This window comes from Nothobranchius furzeri, chromosome 17 (genome assembly GCF_043380555.1).
Source record: "Nothobranchius furzeri strain GRZ-AD chromosome 17, NfurGRZ-RIMD1, whole genome shotgun sequence".
Lineage (NCBI taxonomy): Eukaryota > Metazoa > Chordata > Actinopteri > Cyprinodontiformes > Nothobranchiidae > Nothobranchius > Nothobranchius furzeri.
Window position 1 is genome coordinate 40,529,076 of NC_091757.1, and position 20,197 is coordinate 40,549,272.

The following is a 20,197-nucleotide window of genomic DNA, read 5'->3' on the forward strand; positions in this document are numbered from 1 at the left end:
GATAGCAAAATCAAAAGGAAGCAAAGCTACGTCTCTAAAGCACTTTTGTGTGCTTGTTTTGTAGACCACTAGTTTTAATCTACTGGGTTGATCTCCCAGTTCTCAAGGGATTATAAAATGTCTGCAAACCTCAAAATATTTGAGGCAATCAACAACTCAACATGCATTTGGCGTTAGAATGCAAGAATGTGAAAACACACAAGCGAATGGATAAAAAGGAGTGAAATATGAAGAGAAATAAGGGGATCGGAGCGGTGCCCATTTCGGGGGTGTAAAATATGGAGAAGTGTGGATCATTGGGGGAGCTGCTCTGCCTGGGGGAACAGATGAAGGGAGGACACTCTGCCAAGATCTCTCCACTGAAGGGGGAACTGAGGGACTGGAGCACTATGGGAGGAAAAGTGTGCACCTCGCATGCTGCTCTCCTCAATCTCAGTCTCACACGCTTGCATTGACACGTCCCAGGCTCTTCTGCAGCAGAGGGAAATTGCTGCTGACAGGGCCTTGCAAACTTTCACAGCCATTTAGAAAGACTTACTCCCACACTTTTGTCACAGGCATTTATTGCACAAGATACATGATATGAAAAATTAACATTTTCAAACTTGGCATCGTTTTTTGTAGCCAAGTTAGGCTTAAAAACCATTCATAATTTTTCAGCTTTACGATCGGCCTTAGTGCAGATGTAAACACGAGACATGCCAACTGGGGCCACGAGATTATGAAAATGCACTTTTTAAAAGCAACCCAACACCAGTTTATGAATTTCTACCATACTGTATGACTTTATAATCCAATAAAAAGCACAGCTGTCCATATGACCAGTATCAAACGAAATATGAGCAGAAGTTGGGACTGTACCTTTACATTCACAACCAGCCAGTGCCTCCAGTAACCAGAGCTTTTGGTGCGACTGGGAGCATCAGGATCAACCATCACCAGGATGTATTTCTTTTCCTGTATGAAAATATGAATATAACATTCAGCACAGACCCAAAGGCAGTTCCACTTTCAGCACAACTTCATCGTTTTTTGCATTTTAAGATGTGTTGTTTGTATTACGTTTTTTATAAACATCTCTGCTTAAATACTTAAACTTTACTCTTTGCTCTTACTTTTTAGCTTTAAAGCTCTCAGCCACTTTTTGTTGTTGTTTTTTTAGTACACTTGCTCTAGTCTCGGATATAAATAAATACCTTTTGAGTTTTTTACGCTGAAATGAAGCTTGGGCGTTCCTTTTTCAGGAAGCAGAACTTAGCCTGGTAGAGAATAGGGCTGAAAACAGCAATATTTGGAATCTCACTCATTAATATTCATCACATTCAGACATCTCACCTCTGATTGGCGAACAAAAACCTGACTCTACCACTGACTCCATTTGCTTTGCAACGTTGATGTTTTATCTCTACAAAAAACACAAGTCTGAAGGAGTTCTGCCATATTGTGGAGTTGCTAATGCTAACGGTTAACTTCTACTAGCTGAGACGTGCTCTATTCTCTCCTGGATGCAAAATCACCAACAACCTTCCCCGTCACAAACCAACATGGGTGAGTCAATGAATGCTAATTTGCAGTGTGACGTAGATCAGTGTGGCTTTTTCTGACGTGAGCAATTCCCCATCTATTTTATTTTGGCAGCCAAAGCAGAAAATGGGGTTAGGGGACTATTTTCATGTTCAGCCTCCATGTGACGCTCAGAGTGACCAATCGTATTTCATAAAGAACTATGAAAAAATGGGTTTTCAGTGAAACTGTTCTTTAAAAAAAATTGTGATTTAACTGAAGTGTGTTTGTTTTATTTATGAACAGTTTTTGGCCTTGTTGCTTGAAATGTCAGAGATTTATTTTTATTATCTTCACTCCATCATACTCCTTAACTTATCAGACTCCATCAAAGCCTAAATTCACTGAGACAGAAACATTACAACTTAAAAAGGAAAATGGTTTTAAAAGAGGAATACATTACAGGAGAATAAAAATATGGTAGCTCTGCTAATCATGAACTCATTCTTTCCACAAACAAGCTCCATCCCTTCTGGTATTCCTTAAACTTAATATCATTACTGTGACATAAACAAAATGACAACGTTTTGGACGTGATACCATATCGTCTCATTAACATATTCACAGTAACTTTCTGCCACTTACCAAGTATCTTTATACCCCTCAATCTGTCAATGGAGAGAAAAAGCATCTTTACTAACACTTGATCACAGTTATTGGACCATGATTTGGCGGCTTAATTGCCGGAAAGAAAAAAAAACCTTCATTCTGTCTGTCCCTAAAAGTTAGAGAATTATGAGAGCAGATTGAATTATTGCAAGAGCACATTTGTCATCCCTGGTCCGGTGCCCAAAATCTGCCAGACCATATGATGGGCTTTTTTTAATTTTGATCACTTCCTCTACAAACATAGACACAATGTCCTTCTACAGTAAATGCACTTTCAATTGAAAGCAAGACCATAATGATATCGGGCTTAGAACGTCAAAAAACAGATGCAGCGTTTCTTACGTTGGAGCGCCGGCTACCAAACAACGCTGTTGGTGAAGCGGTGAAACATTTACGAGGGATCAAACGCTTCCATGTAAACATAAACCTTAAATTTTTGTTTGTTTCTGTCCCATGAAGACATTCTTACAGGCTTCAGAAAATTATCCTAAGCCGATGTACTTGAATGAGATAAAGAGGTAGTCATGTATTTTTCTGCAGATGCTCGTTTTCAGAAGGATTCTCTGCCTACCTGACAAGCAGTAATAAGCAAACACTACTAAGCCTAATAATAGGATAATACTGTAGTCTCGGTGATAGCGCCTGCAGGTAACATCCAGACACACCAGTAACAATAGAGCCTCCTCCACAGCCTGTCAAAAGTGACTCTATATCAGTGACCCCCCCGGGCAGCTTACCAACCATGACCTGTTGCCTTCTCCAGAGTTGTAATCCTCATTTGTACATGTTTGCTACCAGGCAAAGAAAGTGTGATAATGTAGTTATACTAATATCTAAGTAAAACCCGATACATTCAGAAATAACACGCTTTCAAACCGCTCACACACACACATAAACACACATGAACACACCCACAGCCTCAAAGGCACTTTAAGCTTTTAAAAAAAAATAAATTTAAAAAATGACCTCCAGCCACATTTACTATTGAATACTTCATTGGATATTTCACGAAACTTAGCATGGATGGAAGCACACTTCACGGGACGGGTTTAAATTCTCTAAAGCTAAAATTAGAACAAAAGTAAGAACGTTTCACATTCATTTCCAACTGTAACGAGAATGAGCTGGCCTATTTAAGGCGAGTGCTGAATTTCAATGATTCTGCCCGTATTTAAAGCCTGAATTTCTACCTGTAATATTTCTCGCTAGTCCAGCTGGCGTGGATGGCGAATAATACAAGAAGCTCCCATCAAGTCTGCACTTCACACATTGTGGCATGTACCCTTCCTTCTCTATTACGAGGACATTTTTTTCCCCTCCATCTGTCAAAATTCACATTAATTACACACAGATATGTGCGAAAGACTCCAGGGAAAAACAGATGCATACTCTGCCATCTGAAATCATTTACCAGGGCTTGAACAAACTAAATGTATATCAAGACACAGTTTCAGAGGGCTGAGTCTCACGGAAAATAAACATTTAATCATTTCTTTTCAGTGTTAAATCAAAATGCTTTTGACTATTGCACATCACTAAAGATCCCAAATTCCACAATAAAGTATTTGTCATGTCTGTGTCTAAAATGTCTTTGAGTGAAACATTTCTAAAAGAGGTCAAAGGTCAATATAGTAGAGTGCATTTAATAGTTAAATGTCACAGTAATTAAGGTGGAAGTTAAACAGGACTTCATCGGGCCATTATGCAGCAGGGGATGTGAGGGTCTGGGGTAAAAGCTGGAGGCGGGGTGGAGATTGAGTCTTTATTCTCTTGGGATTAACCTCTCACTGCCTGCTGTGATCACAGCAAAACGGCCCACTAAGACCGCACCTCAGATGCAGGCAGCTGGAATAAACCCGGCGCTCAACTGGGAGTCTTTAGCCACCAGTCAGTCAGCATGATCGCTTCAAGGACACTCTGAAGGTGGAGCATTTTAGAGAAGAAAACGATAACTTTAAAAGAGAGGGTAACTAAGAAATGTATAATACTTGCTATTTTTTAAATGTGATAATTTCACTGAGTTTCACACACAGGTTGAATGTGGAAACTGTCTTCTACCCCTTTTTCCTGCATTAGATGCAGAGAAAAAAATAGACGGAGAAACAGTCGGGTCAGAAAAAGCCACACAGATTTACATCACTTTAGCCTCATTTAGAAAACAACGCTGCTAATGTGCCGCAAACACGAGCTAGCGTAGACGGTGCCATCAGATAAAAGAAAACTATGGACTGTTGCGCAAAGGTGTAATCTTCATTCACAAACCTGGCATTGTAGCAATATTACTACCAAGCGTGGCGGCGTGAATGTCGCAAAATTTCCGCATCACCGAGCTGCCACGGCACTTTCATTAAACACACCATGTTGACAGTTTTACGATGTCTTATGAAAGCAGCTACTGCAGATTAGCATTCATGGACTCATCCATCTTGGTTCTCAAACCGGGAAGGCTGTTGTTGGTTTAGCCTCCAGGAAAAAGCAGAGCATGTCTCAGCTAGTAGAAGCTAACCATTAGCATTAGCAACTCCCCAACACGGCAGAGCTCCTTCTGGCTTGTGTTAATTGTGGAGATAAAACATCAACGTCACAAAGCAAACAGAGGCAGCAGAAGAGTCACTTTGCTGCTAGCCAATCAAACACATCATGAATATTAATGAGTAAGAGTCCAAATTCTGCCATTTTCTGCCCCCCAACAACCCCCCCCCCCCCACACACACACAGACACACACATACACACACCAAGTTAACTTAAACTTTCTGAAACAGGAGGCATTCATCTCTACTACAGACCACAGCAGATTCATTGAAATAACAAGTGCATGTCTTCTTTAACTATTTTATTTATTACATAAAACTTCAGAAATAATATTTTCTCACTTACATTAAATAGATGCAGTATTTGCCCTGATAGAAAACAATAGAAGAAAGGCTCTGAGGGTGGAAGACCACTGCATTACCTTTAAGTGAACTCTGCTGGGGATGAGAATCAGAGAGATGGCTAATTGCTGCTCTCATAGAGCTGCCTGAGCTGTCGAGCCCGGCTCTGCTAACTGATGACACTTGAGTTAGTGAGAAGGAGGGAGGATGGAGAGGCCCCTCTGTGAGTTTACAAGTTCATGCTTTATCCGTGGCCCCCTATCAAATTGTGTCATCCATGCAGCTGCCTAATAATCCTCCTATATTGCACTATCCTGTGTGTTTTTCCTGTCCTCCCGCCTCTACACATGGTGATGCATGATGGTTAATTTAATGGTCAGTCATGTTCAATGCTCAGCTCAGAGCAAAGCAATGCATTGATCCTAAATCCCTGTTTAAGTAGCAAAAATACTTGAACTGGTTGGGTAATTAACAGGTATCTGTGTGATTAAGAGACGGTCACGGCTTAACAACCATCGACTGCAGCTTAGAGCGAGGTGAAAGATCAGCCTGTAAATACAGAATAACACAACTAGATTTTCTCAGGGAAACAGCAAGCGAAGCTCATTCAGAATAAAATACAATAAACTATTAATGTAAAGGAAAATTTAAATTCAGAGGTAACTAGTGTCAAGTTATCCAATTAGGACAAAGCGACGAGTTGTTGGTTTAGTAGCTGGACAGCAGGGGGAACAGAACTAGAGCATGTGGTGGTCATGGAGGAAGTTTAACAGAGGTAAGTAACACTGTCAGGGTCAGAAGACGAGGTTCATTTTGCTGGAGAGGAGGTCAGAGGTCAGCCTGGCAGCAGTAATTGAATCCTGAGAAAAGAGTAGGAACCAGAGATTAGATGGGGAACACAGAGGGCCGGTGGCGCTCACCTACAGGTCAACAACCTTTCAGGTGTAAAGGTCCTTATTGTCATTAATAACAGCCCCTTCCCCGCGGCTCATCTGCAGAGGCTGAAACCTCAGCTCTCCTCTGTGAGCAGTAGATAATAAAACCTTCATCATCAGCATCATAGCAGACTGAGGGGGTTCTGGAAATAAAACTAATACCTACCTGATTACTGCAACTTCAAATCCTTTTCATCAAAGACTGAAAACATGCTTTTCAGGTCCAAAAGATCTACATGATCAGGCCGACAGCACATGTCAGCAAACTACATGTCTGACCCTCCAGCTGGCCTTGTGGAAGGAGATAAAAAAGTAAGACAATGATGAATAAATAAAACAATATATAAAACAAAATGAGGTAAAATATATAAATTTGCAAAAATAATGAAGATTTGAAATCTACAAACAATACAAAGAACAGCAAATAATAAATGAGTTTTCAGACAGTTTTGATTTTATGCCAAATAAATGATGGCAAAAATCTTTTAAAATCTTTTGTGGCACATTAATTACTTAACTCTTCGGCGACTTATCAAGCCATCTACGTTTATTTCTAATTGGGTCAAATTTGGTCCTGCATGGTTTTCTCTGACATCTTTGGTCCAAATGACCAAAGCAGGGATCTAGACAGGGTGGGGGTCTACTTTCAGTCCACATTCGTGCCACCACGTGGAACAACTTTACTCTTTGGTTTTCGGAAGAACAACTTTAAAAACATATATAAATACAGCATCAGGAAGTGAAACATGTTGCCATGTCTGGATTTTCTGATGGTACCAACACTCAGTAATATGCTCCCTTTATATGAAAATGAAATAAAACCAGAATTTAGATTGGTAATTTGTTATTTTGTCTCAAGGGAGGTGTTAGACTGAACATAATATTTACACATTTTGAGTTATTTTAAGTTTATAGCACTGATAGTTTCTCCAGAGCCAATGAAAACGGCCGACACTAACTTATCATTCACATTGTTGAGCAACACAAATAAATGATATGCAAAATGAGTTCCAACAGTTCTGTGTAAAGTGCCTGAGATAGTGCAGGCTGCTCGCTACCTCCAAACCTAACTATTTTTATCTCAGCCTCCTCCACACAGGAGTGGAGTGTGAAGTGGCTTATAAATCCACACTTTGAGGAGCCACATGGTCAAAGGAAAGTCACGTGTGGCTACAACTGCATATTCAAGGGCTACACACAGCTACTAGGTTCTGCCGGGTAGCCAAGCAGAAGAGTGGGTGAGCTATGAAGTGGAATCAAGAGGATTCAGAGCCGAATATGAAACAGAAGTTTACATAATGGCATAATCGTGTTTTCTTTTTCATTATAGAAATATGCTAATACTCTATATTTTAATCAAATTACCTCATGACGGAAGGCGAGATGAGTCGATGCCATATAGTGAGCCCCTGTAACCTGCAAATCCACAGCTCTCTGGAAAACTTTTACCCAAGTCTGTCCTGAACTTTGTTTACGAAGCACCGTGTTTCTGATCTGCAATTTGAAAGTGCGATAAATCCTCAGCGAACAGAAAGATGGTTCACAGTCTGATTGAGGCTTGAGGGGGGTGAAGGAATTAGTAGCAGCCTAAGGAGTCATTTCTGCATTCCTCTCAACAGTGAAGACTTCTTTCACCGCACCGTGTTTGCGAACACAGCCGTGCTCATGTTAAGCTTATTAGTCACCCTGGATGCGATCTTGCTAGCTGAGGCTTTCAACACTTTCTAGTGGTGGCTTTACACACATACACCTACTCACTATCATGAAAGCGCTTCTGCAAAATGCACATGCTCAGCCGCGGTAACTACCACTAACAGGTATGCTAGAGCAACATGCAGCCAGGTGCCGGGGTATGCGCCTCAGACTCACTCTGTGCTAAATGAGGCAAGAGGGAAATATATTTGTCATGAAGTTTGGCTGCTGAGAAAACAACAAAGTCAAACAGGGCAAATTACACCCGTGGACTCGTATCTATAATTAATCTGTCAAGTATGCCACACGCTGAGAGTCAGCGGTTTGCTATTTTTCTGTTACGTTTCCACCAGAAAGCCTGAAAAAGTTTAAAGGTGAGCACATTCTAGCAACTTCACCTCCATCTGGGAGTTCAAATCAAGCTCCTCAAAAGATATTTGCAGGGAAACATGCCAAAGCAATAAATATCTGTTCAGACCGGTGCACGTGCAGCAGGAAACGTCGAGTTTACACAGCATGTGACACGCGATTTCAAAGCACTAAATACTTAAAAATCCTAATTACTTGTGTCATAAAAATTAATTTACTCCAGTTTATCACATTTTATTTTGGCAGCTGAGACTGAGAAACATTATCGGTCTTGCAGATCATCTATTCTGACAGACTGTCTACGATTTCACTTGGTGTAGATAAAATATATAAAGGATGGTGACAGTTACACTTTGCAAAGCTGTCGCATGAGAAGCCTCGTGAAGGAGACACAATTCTGAAGATGGGAGGAAACATGTTGCCACTGAAGGAGCTCAGTTGTAAGCACTCTGACACCCATTCGTATTTGGCCATCGGAGCTGTTAAAGGTGTCAGGGCTGTTCACAGGCACAGCGTGTTTCACCAGCCAAGATGGCTTCCACCTTTTTTCTATCATGATTAATTATGGTTTCTGATGGTAGTACAGTGAGAAAGTGTAAATTATTCCCACATTTTCTTGTGCCCTTCGTTCAGTCACTTTTGTGTAGGAAGATGCTATTGACGCCATCCATGGACGGCGACCAAAAGGCATCTACATGGGGTGGCAAACTCTATTAAGGGGTGGAGTTGGCGGTGGTGGGTCCTTGTCGTGTGGGCTGAACTGAGTCCAGACTGCCAGTTGACGGGGCCGGATTTTCCAGTATGGAAGTCTTGTTTTTTCAGTGGGCGAAGCTGGGTGCTGAGAGACTGGGAGAGAGAACTGCCCATGGCTTGGAAGCTTGAAAAGAATATTTCAAACAGACAAGCACCGTCTGTGTTCCAGTGTCACCAGCCCACCCGTCTGACAACCGAGGCCATGTCATCACGAGTTCTGAGTAATTCAAGGAGCACTCTTTAGACAATTCGCCAATTTCAGACGTCAGAAGTCCCAAAAACCCCCAAGACTTGGCGATCTACGACACGACGTACGGAAGACATTTGTACAGTAGAAAGATTCACCTAAAGGCAAAACATTAGTAGCAAGTACACCAAAATCTTGGCAAAAAAGCAAACACAATGCAGGGGCTTTGCTTTGATGCCTGAACAAAATGCTCCTTTAAAAACACACAGCACAGAAAATCCTTGGTTTGGAGACCAGGTTGAAATAAAATGATGCGTCTGACAGGTCATTTTGTGCATGTTGATATTTTTAGTGCTGTCAGAGAGGACATCACAGAGAATGGCACTTACATCACAATGCAGAAACTGTTATCAGAGGAGGTACAGGTTTATGGTTCAAGGGCTCGTCCATTCATAGAGAACAAGCTCAGCCTCTCTGCCTGACACACTGATCAAGACGGCACAAATAAAACAGCTCCGCAGCTCCGTCTCTGCCTCTCCCCAAGGGAATAATATATCACCCATCTGAATGCAGCACATATTGAATCAATTCCAGCGCTGATGATTCATTTGAATAAATCAGCCCTTTTTTATTTTGCCAAGTTGTACTGATACTGAAATAAGAAAAAAGACTGAAGTAATATTGAGAAGAGGAAGGACGGGTGGCACCATTCTACAGGAGTAGTAATCCTAATCCCCTATCAAGCAACAATTAATGACTACAGCAATAATCTTCACATATATGTTGTTGCAATTCCTTTTAAACTGACAACCACCTGCCTAATTCATGTAACCCAAATCCAGGGGGGTTTGTAGCTGCAGGCAGATAGGATCTGATCCTGGATTTGCATAGATAAATGCACAGCAATAATTCAAGGAGCAAAAAGGACGGATGTCGTTCTGACCTGTGATCTCAATCTGATCGCCTTTTATTGACTCGGTTTGGTCTCAGGAGTCAATCGTGGATTCTCCACACAAAGAAATCTCCGCTAATTCCTACTAAATATTATTTAAGAGGAAAAAAAATCTACAAACAAGATACACATATGCAGGATTAGCCTATTGGCAAATATGAAAAATCAGCAGCTTGTGCAATGAAAGGGTTATATCCGTATTCAAGCTAAGAGACATACTCTAACATACACAGACACAAATCCTGTTGAGCTGAGCTGAGCACAGATACCCTACCATCCCTCCAAGGCACAATTAGGATTTCATGGGAGGAAGAAATCTACATTCCTGCACACATGAAAAAAATATTTTCTCCAACCTCACAACAGTATCAACTTTTTACTCTAGGAAAAACCTGGAGCACCACTCAATGGGATTTGGACAAAGAAAGGAAAAATAAACAAAGCCCTAAAAAAACATCTAAATTTAAGCAGGAGTTGTTATAGAAAATATATTTGGTTTGAGAAAATCCAGAGCTATGCTTTCTAGTTCCAATTAATTTTTTTTTTTTTATTTGTAATTTGTTGCGAGCCGTATGAAAAGAAGCAACCACTCGAAGTTTGTTTGAAGCACCTGTCCGCGCGGAGAAGTGCTGGGTTCAAAAACATTTGTACCGACCCCCTTAGAGTACGATTATCACACCTGTCAGAAATTCTGTCCGAGCATAAGGGGTCAAGTAGCTGCCAGTTTGTACAGGAGAAACACTCGCATAGCAATTCATGAGCTAACCTGACATCCACAAAAACACAGAAGAGCTACACAAAAGGCTGCAGGCACTGCACGATGAAAGCTGCCACTCAGCAGACAAAATAGGCCTGTTTGGTGTGTTTTCTTCATCTACGGAGTCTCATTAATGTTATAAATTTATGGTGTTAAAAAAAACAAAAAAGAACTAATTATTCCAATAATCACTTAACTGGTTTTATTGGGTTGACAGCAAACCAGCAACCATTTGATAAACACAAATAACTTGCCAAAGTAATTTTATCAAGCAACTGTCAACAATAATAACGTCGGTGTCAAGTCCGTGCACTTATATATAGCTTTATGCAATACTGAAAATGTAAATTAGTGAAATGGAAAAGTAAAAGGAAAGTGGGTAAAGTCAGAAAACTTGCTAATAGACACATCTGAGCTACTGATCATACACAAAACTTCATTTCAACATAATTAAAACAATAAAACCAATAAGCTAAGGGCAATGCACAATTCAGATTAACCCTCCCTCTCTCCTAATGGGTGTGACCCCGCAAGGAAAGTTGACCATTGAGCAGGACTGATGGTTTACTGTATCCCTTGAGGTCCATGTGGCAGGGGTGAGGTGGTGCTCACTCCTCACCCCTGCCACATGGACTCAAGGGATAAACCATCAACCCTGCTCAATGGTCACCTTTCCTTGCGGGGTCACACCCATTAGGATAGTGGGAGGGTTAACAGGAATATTGTGCTGATTGAGGAAACTCTAAAATATGCAACTTGATGGATTGAATCAATTTGAATAAAGCTCACACATTTTTTATTAGATGTACATTTACAACTAATTCATTTAGGAGTCTGATTCAAAACCAAAACCAATTGTTATAACTCGATCAGTTTTACACATGTTAATCTAAAACTTCGCCATTTACAGCAGCGTTTTGACTGATCAGGTTGACTGCCTGAGATCAGAATGTCAAGATCTGATAGGAATCACTCTAACTTACAACATAGGATCATCAGAATAACTTTTATCTAGTATAGCATGTTGCACACACAACCGAGCCATGTTAGAGGTTTCTTCCTGTTAACTCATTCACTGCCAGCCATTTCCTGACCAGAAAAGCCCTTCGCTGTCAGTGTTTTTCAGCATTTTCACAGTTTTTTGAAGAGTCACAGAACGTTGCGCTCTGTGATGATGTCAACGCCAAAACAACCAAAACAAAGAGTAGACACACCTCTTACATCAGGGAGAATCTGCGTATTTCGAGCGTTATCCGTTCTTTCGTAATCCGTTTTCAAATTGTACGCAGCAGAAGCTTTTCCGGCTCGCGCCTCACTTTTTTTTTACAGCAGCGGCCCAAAACGATCTCCTAACACATAGACTTTCTGCTTCCTGATTACGTGACTTGTGACGTATGCAGATAAAGATCAGCTTTATAGCTGGGATGTGGGCTCGTTCCGACACAGTAAAAAAAATAATTGGCAGTGAATGAATTGAAGAGGAGTTTTCCTCTCCACTGTCGCTACATGCTTGCTTAGTATGAGGATTGCTGTAAAGACACTGAAACCAGTCAGTGACTCAATGCTGGGTTCCTTATATAGGAAACTTTTTTCTGATTGGTTTAATGAACTGACCTGTATTAGAATGTTTACTGTGGGAAGTGCCTTGAGACGACTCTTGTTGTGATTTAGCGCTATATAAATAAACTTGAATTGAATTGGACTCAAAGAAGATTTTTGTTTTAGTCTTACTCTTTAGCTCTAAAAGGCAGCAGAACTCCTCATGAAATGCTAGGTTTTGGTTAAATATTGTGATGACAACATCACCAGTAAACTCACATTTCTGCTCTTTTTGAAGGTGGAGTGTGTGATTTTCTTCTGGAGAATGTTTGCTTGAAACACTCAATTAATTTAATGTTTTGTCAAAATCGGATCATTTTAATCATCTCACAAATACAACCCTGGTAAAACCTCATCCCATCCAACAAACTGCTTCTCTGAACGTCTCTCACCCTCTGTGTGCACAAATCAGTCTCAGCTTAGAGCAGCAGAACAGGAGGTGAAGCCAGAGCCAGGCTGCAGAGTTTAATAGAAGGAATGTTCTGCTCTGTTTGCAAATCTCGTTTAAGGAGTTGTTTCATATGTTCTGTTAGAGTCTGGTTCTGTTCCATTTGGAAATGCTTAGGTCACGGACCTGTTGTCTGTGAACGCAGCTAGTAAACCAATCTGTCCAATACGAGCAGGCACACTGTAGAAGTCTTTTCAGACGTAGAAGTTTTCAATTTTCAAGAAACTCCTGAAGACCCTGCTCTTCAGAGAGCATCTTCTTAACTAGCACCCTGCCTGCACCCGTATCCCCTCTCTACTGTCCACTCCTTGTTCCCTACTCTCCATGAGTGATGTCAAGTTGTTATTGTTATTGTTAGCCTCAAGGGCAATATGCCGATTATCACTTGTAAGTCGCTTTGGACAAAAGCGTCCGCTAAATACATAAACATAAGTCTTAGTCAGGAACGTCTTTCTTGCTGTGCTCCTCGCTGGACTCACAAAATCACAAAATCCATTGAGATTTCCACCGTCCTCTTCGCTTAACTCTAACTTCCTCTGGGACACGCCAGAACATTTCTGCATCATAGCTGGTTTAAATCACCCCCATAGACTATAAAGGATTATAATTAGAAGCAATGCTGTCCCAAGATGCTTACACTTCCAGTGTGAAGTAGGGGTAAGGTGCACCATGAAGTAAGGGGGCTGAACTTTTTTATTTGTTGCTTTTTATTTTTTCCAAACGTAGGGTGCTTGAATGGCAAGAAAAAGCTCACACATTCCACCTTAAGTTAGTTTTTTTTAAAACAGTGTGTTTGCAGCTAGCATTAGAGGGTATTTAGGTTGATGAAAGCCCGTCTCATTACTCCCTACATATGGTAGTTTGTGTCTGATTTATTACAATCTTATAGATACAGAAAATAATTAACTTTCAAGCCCCCCCTTCCCCCAGAAAACTAGCAGTATTTTTTCTAAACCTACTGGGATATCTGTGCCTCCCTGATGGGTGCCACCCCTCACCATCCATTTCAATCCTCTGGGATACTGATATTGTGCCACCATCAAAGTGTTAACGGTACATTTCAGTGAAATAAAACAAATTGTGCCTGAGCAGCAGCAACACTGACTCTGACATCATTACGTCGGATTTAAATTTGACAGATGCTACATCTAATAACATAATGGTAACAAATGGCTAAAGAGTTTGGCTACAGTGACCGTCTCCACATGTAAAACTGCAGTTCCAGTGATGAGATCTGGCAAATCGAATGCCCCCAGGCACATCCATAGAGCACAGCACCAAATAAGGACATCAGCGGCACTTGTGTTTGACCAGGACCTTTTAGCAAAGTGATGTTCTAAAGAAAAACACATTGTAACTGTCACTACCGATTCGTACATTTGTGCAGCGTCTGTGGAAAAGGTTAAGCACATCGTCTGTTTGAAAATGCCAAATCCTGAAGTCGGGCATAAAGTTGGCATCCGGATAAATCATGCTATCACTGTGCTTCAGTTTTCTCATTATCCATACCTTTTATGACATTCACAGAAAGAAACAAAGCATCATGCCAACACCTACTCTGTGAGAGAGCTCTTTCAGTTCAGCTCAGAAGCTGAGAGCTCCAAACCTCCACACCACAGTGTGGGCAGCGCTGGCAGAGCAGCGTGCCCAAGAACCCTGACTGAGTGCAACAGTTGGACTAATAACAGAACAAAAAAGTAAAATGGACACACAGTGGGGATGGCTAAAGCTTCACAGCTAAGAAGCAGGTTGACTCCAGCCCACCTTTTTCTTATTCAAGAGCAGAAGGTGTCCACAATGCCTCAGAGGTCTTAGTGCTGTGAGGGGCGGTGAGCTCTCAACTTCAGCCACTTCGGGGTGAAGCAAATCACTTTAATATGTTAAGAAGATTAAGCTGGATAAATGTCTAGATACTTTTTTGGGGGGGGGGGGTGGGGGGGGGGGGGGGGGGACTACGCAAATCTCTAGTGTTTTTTTATTTTGGGGAGGGGCGGCGTCTGAGTCAGTTGAGGCGATCAACACAAACCCACCAGAAAGCGACGCGATTGGCTCGAAAAAATTGGGCTTATTTGAGATTTTGCTTTTTAAGCTTCTTGAATCTAAGACCATCCCACCTCTTTCTCATTATTTTAACACCAACCTTTAAGACAACAGAACTAGGGAAGAGAGAAAAAATATATCACTGGTCACAGTTTCATCGTCTCCTCTCAGCTTAGGCTCAGCTGTCTTATCCTGCTTTAGCTTATTTTATAGCTTTAATTGAACAGGTCAATGTTTTTCTTGAGTGTTAATCTGTTTAAAGCTTGTGAGAAAAACACGCAAAAGAGGAAGAAAAACAGCCTCAAAGTTTGGGATGTCTAAAGTTCAACAAGGAGTGTTCGATAAATTCAAACCAACTGAACTGAAATATTCAAAAAGGATGAAGGAGACTTCTTTAGTGTGTGAAGAATTAGCAACGTGAGGGTGTCAGCCTGTCAACCTGCTGTGCTAAAAATTGAGTGTGAAAATGAAAAAGAGAAAAATGAAACAAATATTGTAAAAGGATTAAAAAATAATTTGCATAACATTTTTTGGGATCAGGAAACTGACAGAGGAGGCAGCTTTATCAATTAACACATCAATAGACCTGATCCCAGCAGCTTCTTGATGGAAAAGTACATAAAAAAATAAAATTGTATAAAATAAACGAAAACCCAGAGGAGCTGGATGGAAAACACTAAAGAAACTGTTAGAAATCAACTTAACTTTCCCTGTGCCAAATATGTATTAACCTGCTTTTTCTTTTAAACACTGATTCTCCATCCAGAGTAGAGACAATAAGACCACTGAGGAGATGAAGGGGATGGCATTATGACGAGTTAAGCAGTATGAGAAGCCCCGGAGCTGTTCTTAGAGAAGGTGAATCAGAGGATTGGGACAAAACTGTAACTAAACCCCGTGCCGGACCATGGATGAGAAGCACAAAACATTTTAGGCTAAATGCCACTAAGCCAGTCATCTGCGTCTTAAGCAAACTTCATTTCATCGCTCACAACTTTGTGATTAAAACAAAAGAGGCTGTTACAGCATCAAGCACAAACACCACACTAACTCCGTTAAGTTCTGTGCGGAGTTTGTGTTCGCACTTTTCATATTTAAGACAAATTACGCCTGGAGAAGCTAAAAAAACATTCACAGTTTCATTTCTGTTCCCTCTCTCCTCTTCTCCCGGCTGAACAGATCACATTAAGAAAACGTACAGGCTTCGCTCTGTGCCAAAGTACAACCCAAGTCATCTCCAGATCTCACAGCGAATCTCTGCCAAACGTTTGAATTCTGTGGCTCATATAAATAGAAATTTAATCTTGTGTGTTTGTCTAAGTATCCACAGCAGTAGTTGCACTTCCCATGCAGATTATGAATCTCTGTTTGAACAGATCATGCAGTCAATGTATATGAAGTGACAAGAGGGAGAGCTTCAGCGAGAAGGCTGAATAATAATCGGAGGATATTTTTATTAAAGATCCCTCGTCTCTATAAATCGTCTCTAAAGTAAATTTGGAATCTAATTGATGAATTTCATGATTTCCACGTGCTGTTTCTTCCTAAAACTTTGTTTTTATTATCTTTTATTTTTGTTAAAATTCACTGAGGTAATCTGACTGATGAATTTCAGCCTTGTGTTGTCTTGTATTTTCCTCTAAATGAACTGACTCCATTTTCAATTCTTGTATCAAATAGCTTGATAGTTTGTTCTGCCCCCAATCCTGTTCCTTGAATTTCAACCTGACCACATCTTCCTTAATGCAGCAATCCGGAGTTTTCACCTTTTCAGCAATTAGGTGTGTTTCTTTTAGAAATTCATAAAACTGTCTTACCCTGTTTGGTGATATAATGTAGATAATATGTCATGAATTTTTTTGCTAAGTCCATCCTCCTCCAGACCATAAAACCCCATGTAATTTCAATTGAGCCCGGCTCAGAATTAGTCAATAGTGTTTGACATTCGCTTACCTACAGAAGTCAATCACAGAGTGAGGGTGTGTGTTTGTGGAAGTGCCTAGATATTTCTTAAGTTAAGTTTTTAAAAGAATGAATTAATTAGGGGTGGTATTCAATTAAAAAAATGTATCCAAATATTTAGAGGCTTTGTAAATAATTACTCTTAATTAATCTTGTTAATCAATTTGCGCTCGAGCAATTTATTTTAAATAAGTGAGCCACAGATGACAGACTCACACTTTAATGAGTATATTTCCATAACACAAGGTCTATTTGATTACTTTTGTCTCATTATAAAGCTAATCGTGAGTGTGTCATGTGTAAATATTAGTACTTGAGTTACTGATGACCGTGTAAATGGACATAGTGGCAGCAGAGCACTGTTAATTTATATAGAGGTGTAGCGTAGAGTTCAGGGGAAGTTCTGCTGAGGGTTAGGTAATGTTAATAAATAGTATGTTGGGTTATGTAAATTGCTTTAAGAGCTATTTATATTATTAACACCACTTGTGACCCATAAGCTGTGATACTCTGTTTAAATCTAGAATATCACCTTGCCTGGTCTTTATTTGTTTTAGTCAGAAGATTCTAGGATTCTTTTATTCATTAGGGAATTGTACACACTTCGTTTTGATTCAAGAAACAGTCAGGTTTATCAAAATAAGAATTGATTTTACAAACAATTAAGACTTGACAAATTGTTTAACTATTATTTACTGTGAGTGGATGCGAACTAAAGGATGGTGTCTGGAACTTAAGTGTAAATATAAAGTAATCAGAATCTCCGTATCTCAGAGAGCTGAGCTCCGGATGAAAAAGAATTTGGTTTGAGTTAAGCTATGTAAATAGATTATTAGCAAAACCACATTCAGACGCAATCTCACTGTGTTCTGCCTCACCCTTTGATGACCCTCGTCATGGATCCGGAGGTCAGAGAGGTCGGATGACCTCGGGGCACCCAGGTCCGGTAGATTGACCGCAAGCACCGACTTCTTCAGTCCAGAGTTGTCTCGGGTAGCACAGACGGATGGAACCGAGCGCCTGGGACTCTTAAGGAGTCTGAACAGAGCTTTGTTCTGCAGGAACTGTTTTGTTGTTATCAGCTTCGCAGGTGCGAAAAAGGTGCGAAAAAGGTTTTGACGACATGTCAAAATCCTTGCTGGTTAGAGGTTTGCTAAAGATGGCCAGTCTGAAGCTCACTTTAGAACTGAAGGGAAAACCAGAGTATCTAGTTTTAATATATATTGACGTTATGGATAAATGGCCAACCAAGAGTTGACAAGTTTGAGCATGTTACCAAGCATCTCAGAGACACACCCTCTTTGATCTGGAGACTCTGAATCTGGGCAAAAGGTTAACTATGTGACATGCGTTACCTTAACTTTACTTGTACTTGTGTGAGTGCAAATGTTATGTCCTCATATATCATTAAGCACAGATTAATTAAACATTTCATTGTTTTATAATTATTATAAGTAGCAATTAGCGATGGGTACCGAATTCGGTACTTTTTAAGGTACCGACCGAATTCCATAGTACCGACTGAGCACCGATTCACGTCATTTGAAACGGTGCCTCGTTTCGGTACCCGTCCTTCATAACGAGAACTTGCCTAGACAGCTGCGCAAGAGCGTTATGTCGTCAGTCACTGCGAGCCAGTTGTAAACAGAGCAGCATGGTAGAAAGAACGCACGCTAAAGCTTGGGTCCTCTTTGTCATGAGCCGGGGTGAGTACTCGTCACTTCATTCACAACCTTTGAGCTCTGATTGCAGGAGAGGGAGCTACAACTTTTCCTCATCAGCAGGCCGGCTTTATAAGGAGGAGGGTGACCAGACTACGATGCCGGATGATTGCCACTAACTGGTAGTCGCTTGCCCTTCGAGATTTCGCTTAAACTTTGCTCAAAGATTTGTTGTGTTTTGGATTTTTGGATTACTCGCTCATGTGTTTTTGGTACTCACCTCAGGTTCCTGGATCCTCGGATATCTCGCTCTCTCTCGAAGAAGATCACTGGTTCGTTTCCTGTTTCACCTACGCCAGCCGACCCGCTCCCCACCACGCTCACGCTCCCTCTTCGAATCAACCTCCTCAAACCATCCTCTGTCTCACTCATCATCTTGGACCGCTACCTCACTTTGGATATCACCCCGGCTCTCTCCCCCTCCAAGTTCCAACTCCTCTTCCGCATAGTAAATCCGACTACAAACAAATCTCCCAGAACTACAACTCCCATACTCACCTCTGTTTCCCTGTAGATGTCGTTTCCTGTTTCTCAAACCGCTGGACTTCAGTGCGCCCTTAGTTCTCCTGTCAAAATAAAATTATTTTTACTTTTTACCATCATACTTGCCTCCGGTCTCTGATTCTGCATGTCTTCGGTTAAGCACATACCTCAGAACATGACACTCTTCACAAAATGTGATGGGTAACTGGGTGATGATGAAACCAGCGACAACGATCTAAGTGAGACATCCTCATCTTAATCTGCTCCGGTAGGTAAATAAAATGTTTAAGATAACGTTAGCTTGATATGTTAGCTTCCGTTCCGCTAATGGTGCATTCGCTTTCTCCTCGGAACTCCGATTTTCCGAATAAAAGAACATGAACATGCTCTAAAGTTTGGCTTCACTTTACTAAATGCGATGGGTGATTGAGTCAAGATGAAACCAGCAACAACGATCTAAGTGTGAGGCATCATCGTTTTAATCTGCTCCAGCTGCTAAATAAACTGTTTAAGATAACGTTTGCTTGATAAATTAGCTTCCATTGCCACCATTGTTATCAGCTAATGGTGCGTTCGCTTTCTCCTCAGAAATTCTAACTTCCCAGTAGGAAAAATCAAATGAAAAAGGACGGCAAAAGGAATGAAGATACACAGTAAATTTAGTTTACAGTAAAGATGTTTGCTTCAGTGTAATTATCAACTTATAAAACTACAAGGACCATGTTAAAATACAAACAGTTGTATGTTATTTATCGTGATATTTATCAAATATGGTTATAAATTGAGAAAAATATATATTTAATTATAAAAGAGAATTAAAATATTAAACACTCAAAAGTGTCTAAAATTGGTACTGTTAAGTACCGGTATCGATTCCTAGGTACCGGGAATTAGTACCGAATCGATTCAAATGTCAAAGGTACCCATCCCTAGAAATGTTTATGTAATGATTATCTTTAATTATAAAAATCTTCTTTTCTTCTGATCTGTGAATTGAGGAGTTTATTTCATGAGTTCCTCTGTAATGGACCTTTAAGGAGAGAATGTTATTGTTTTTCTTTTATTATCTCTGTCAGGCTCTGACTCCAGCTGGTGTGAGGAAGGCAGGCTCTGATTTAAAGGGATTACGTACAGACTTTCAGTCTCCTGTGAGGGAAAATAATGTAGGTTGGAGTCATAGCCAGGCTGAGTTGACCTGGCTGTAGATCTTGACCTGTGGGTCTCATTTCAGGCCATTTCGTGACGTTACAGTT

At 40.6% G+C, this 20,197-nt stretch overlaps 1 protein-coding gene across 2 annotated transcripts in view; it reads right to left on the reverse strand.

Moving 5' to 3' along the window:
- The window catches only part of LOC107393761 (phosphatidylethanolamine-binding protein 4), a 77,161-nt gene that overhangs the window by 45,856 nt on the left and 11,108 nt on the right, over positions 1-20,197 (reverse strand). The window contains exon 4 of one of the 2 annotated variants that reach the window (XM_054731413.2): positions 862-957. The exons of the other annotated variant lie outside the window; for it this stretch is intronic. Coding sequence (XP_054587388.1) covers positions 862-957 — 96 coding nt within the window. The remainder of the gene's footprint in view (positions 1-861; positions 958-20,197) is intronic. 2 annotated transcript variants of the gene reach the window in all.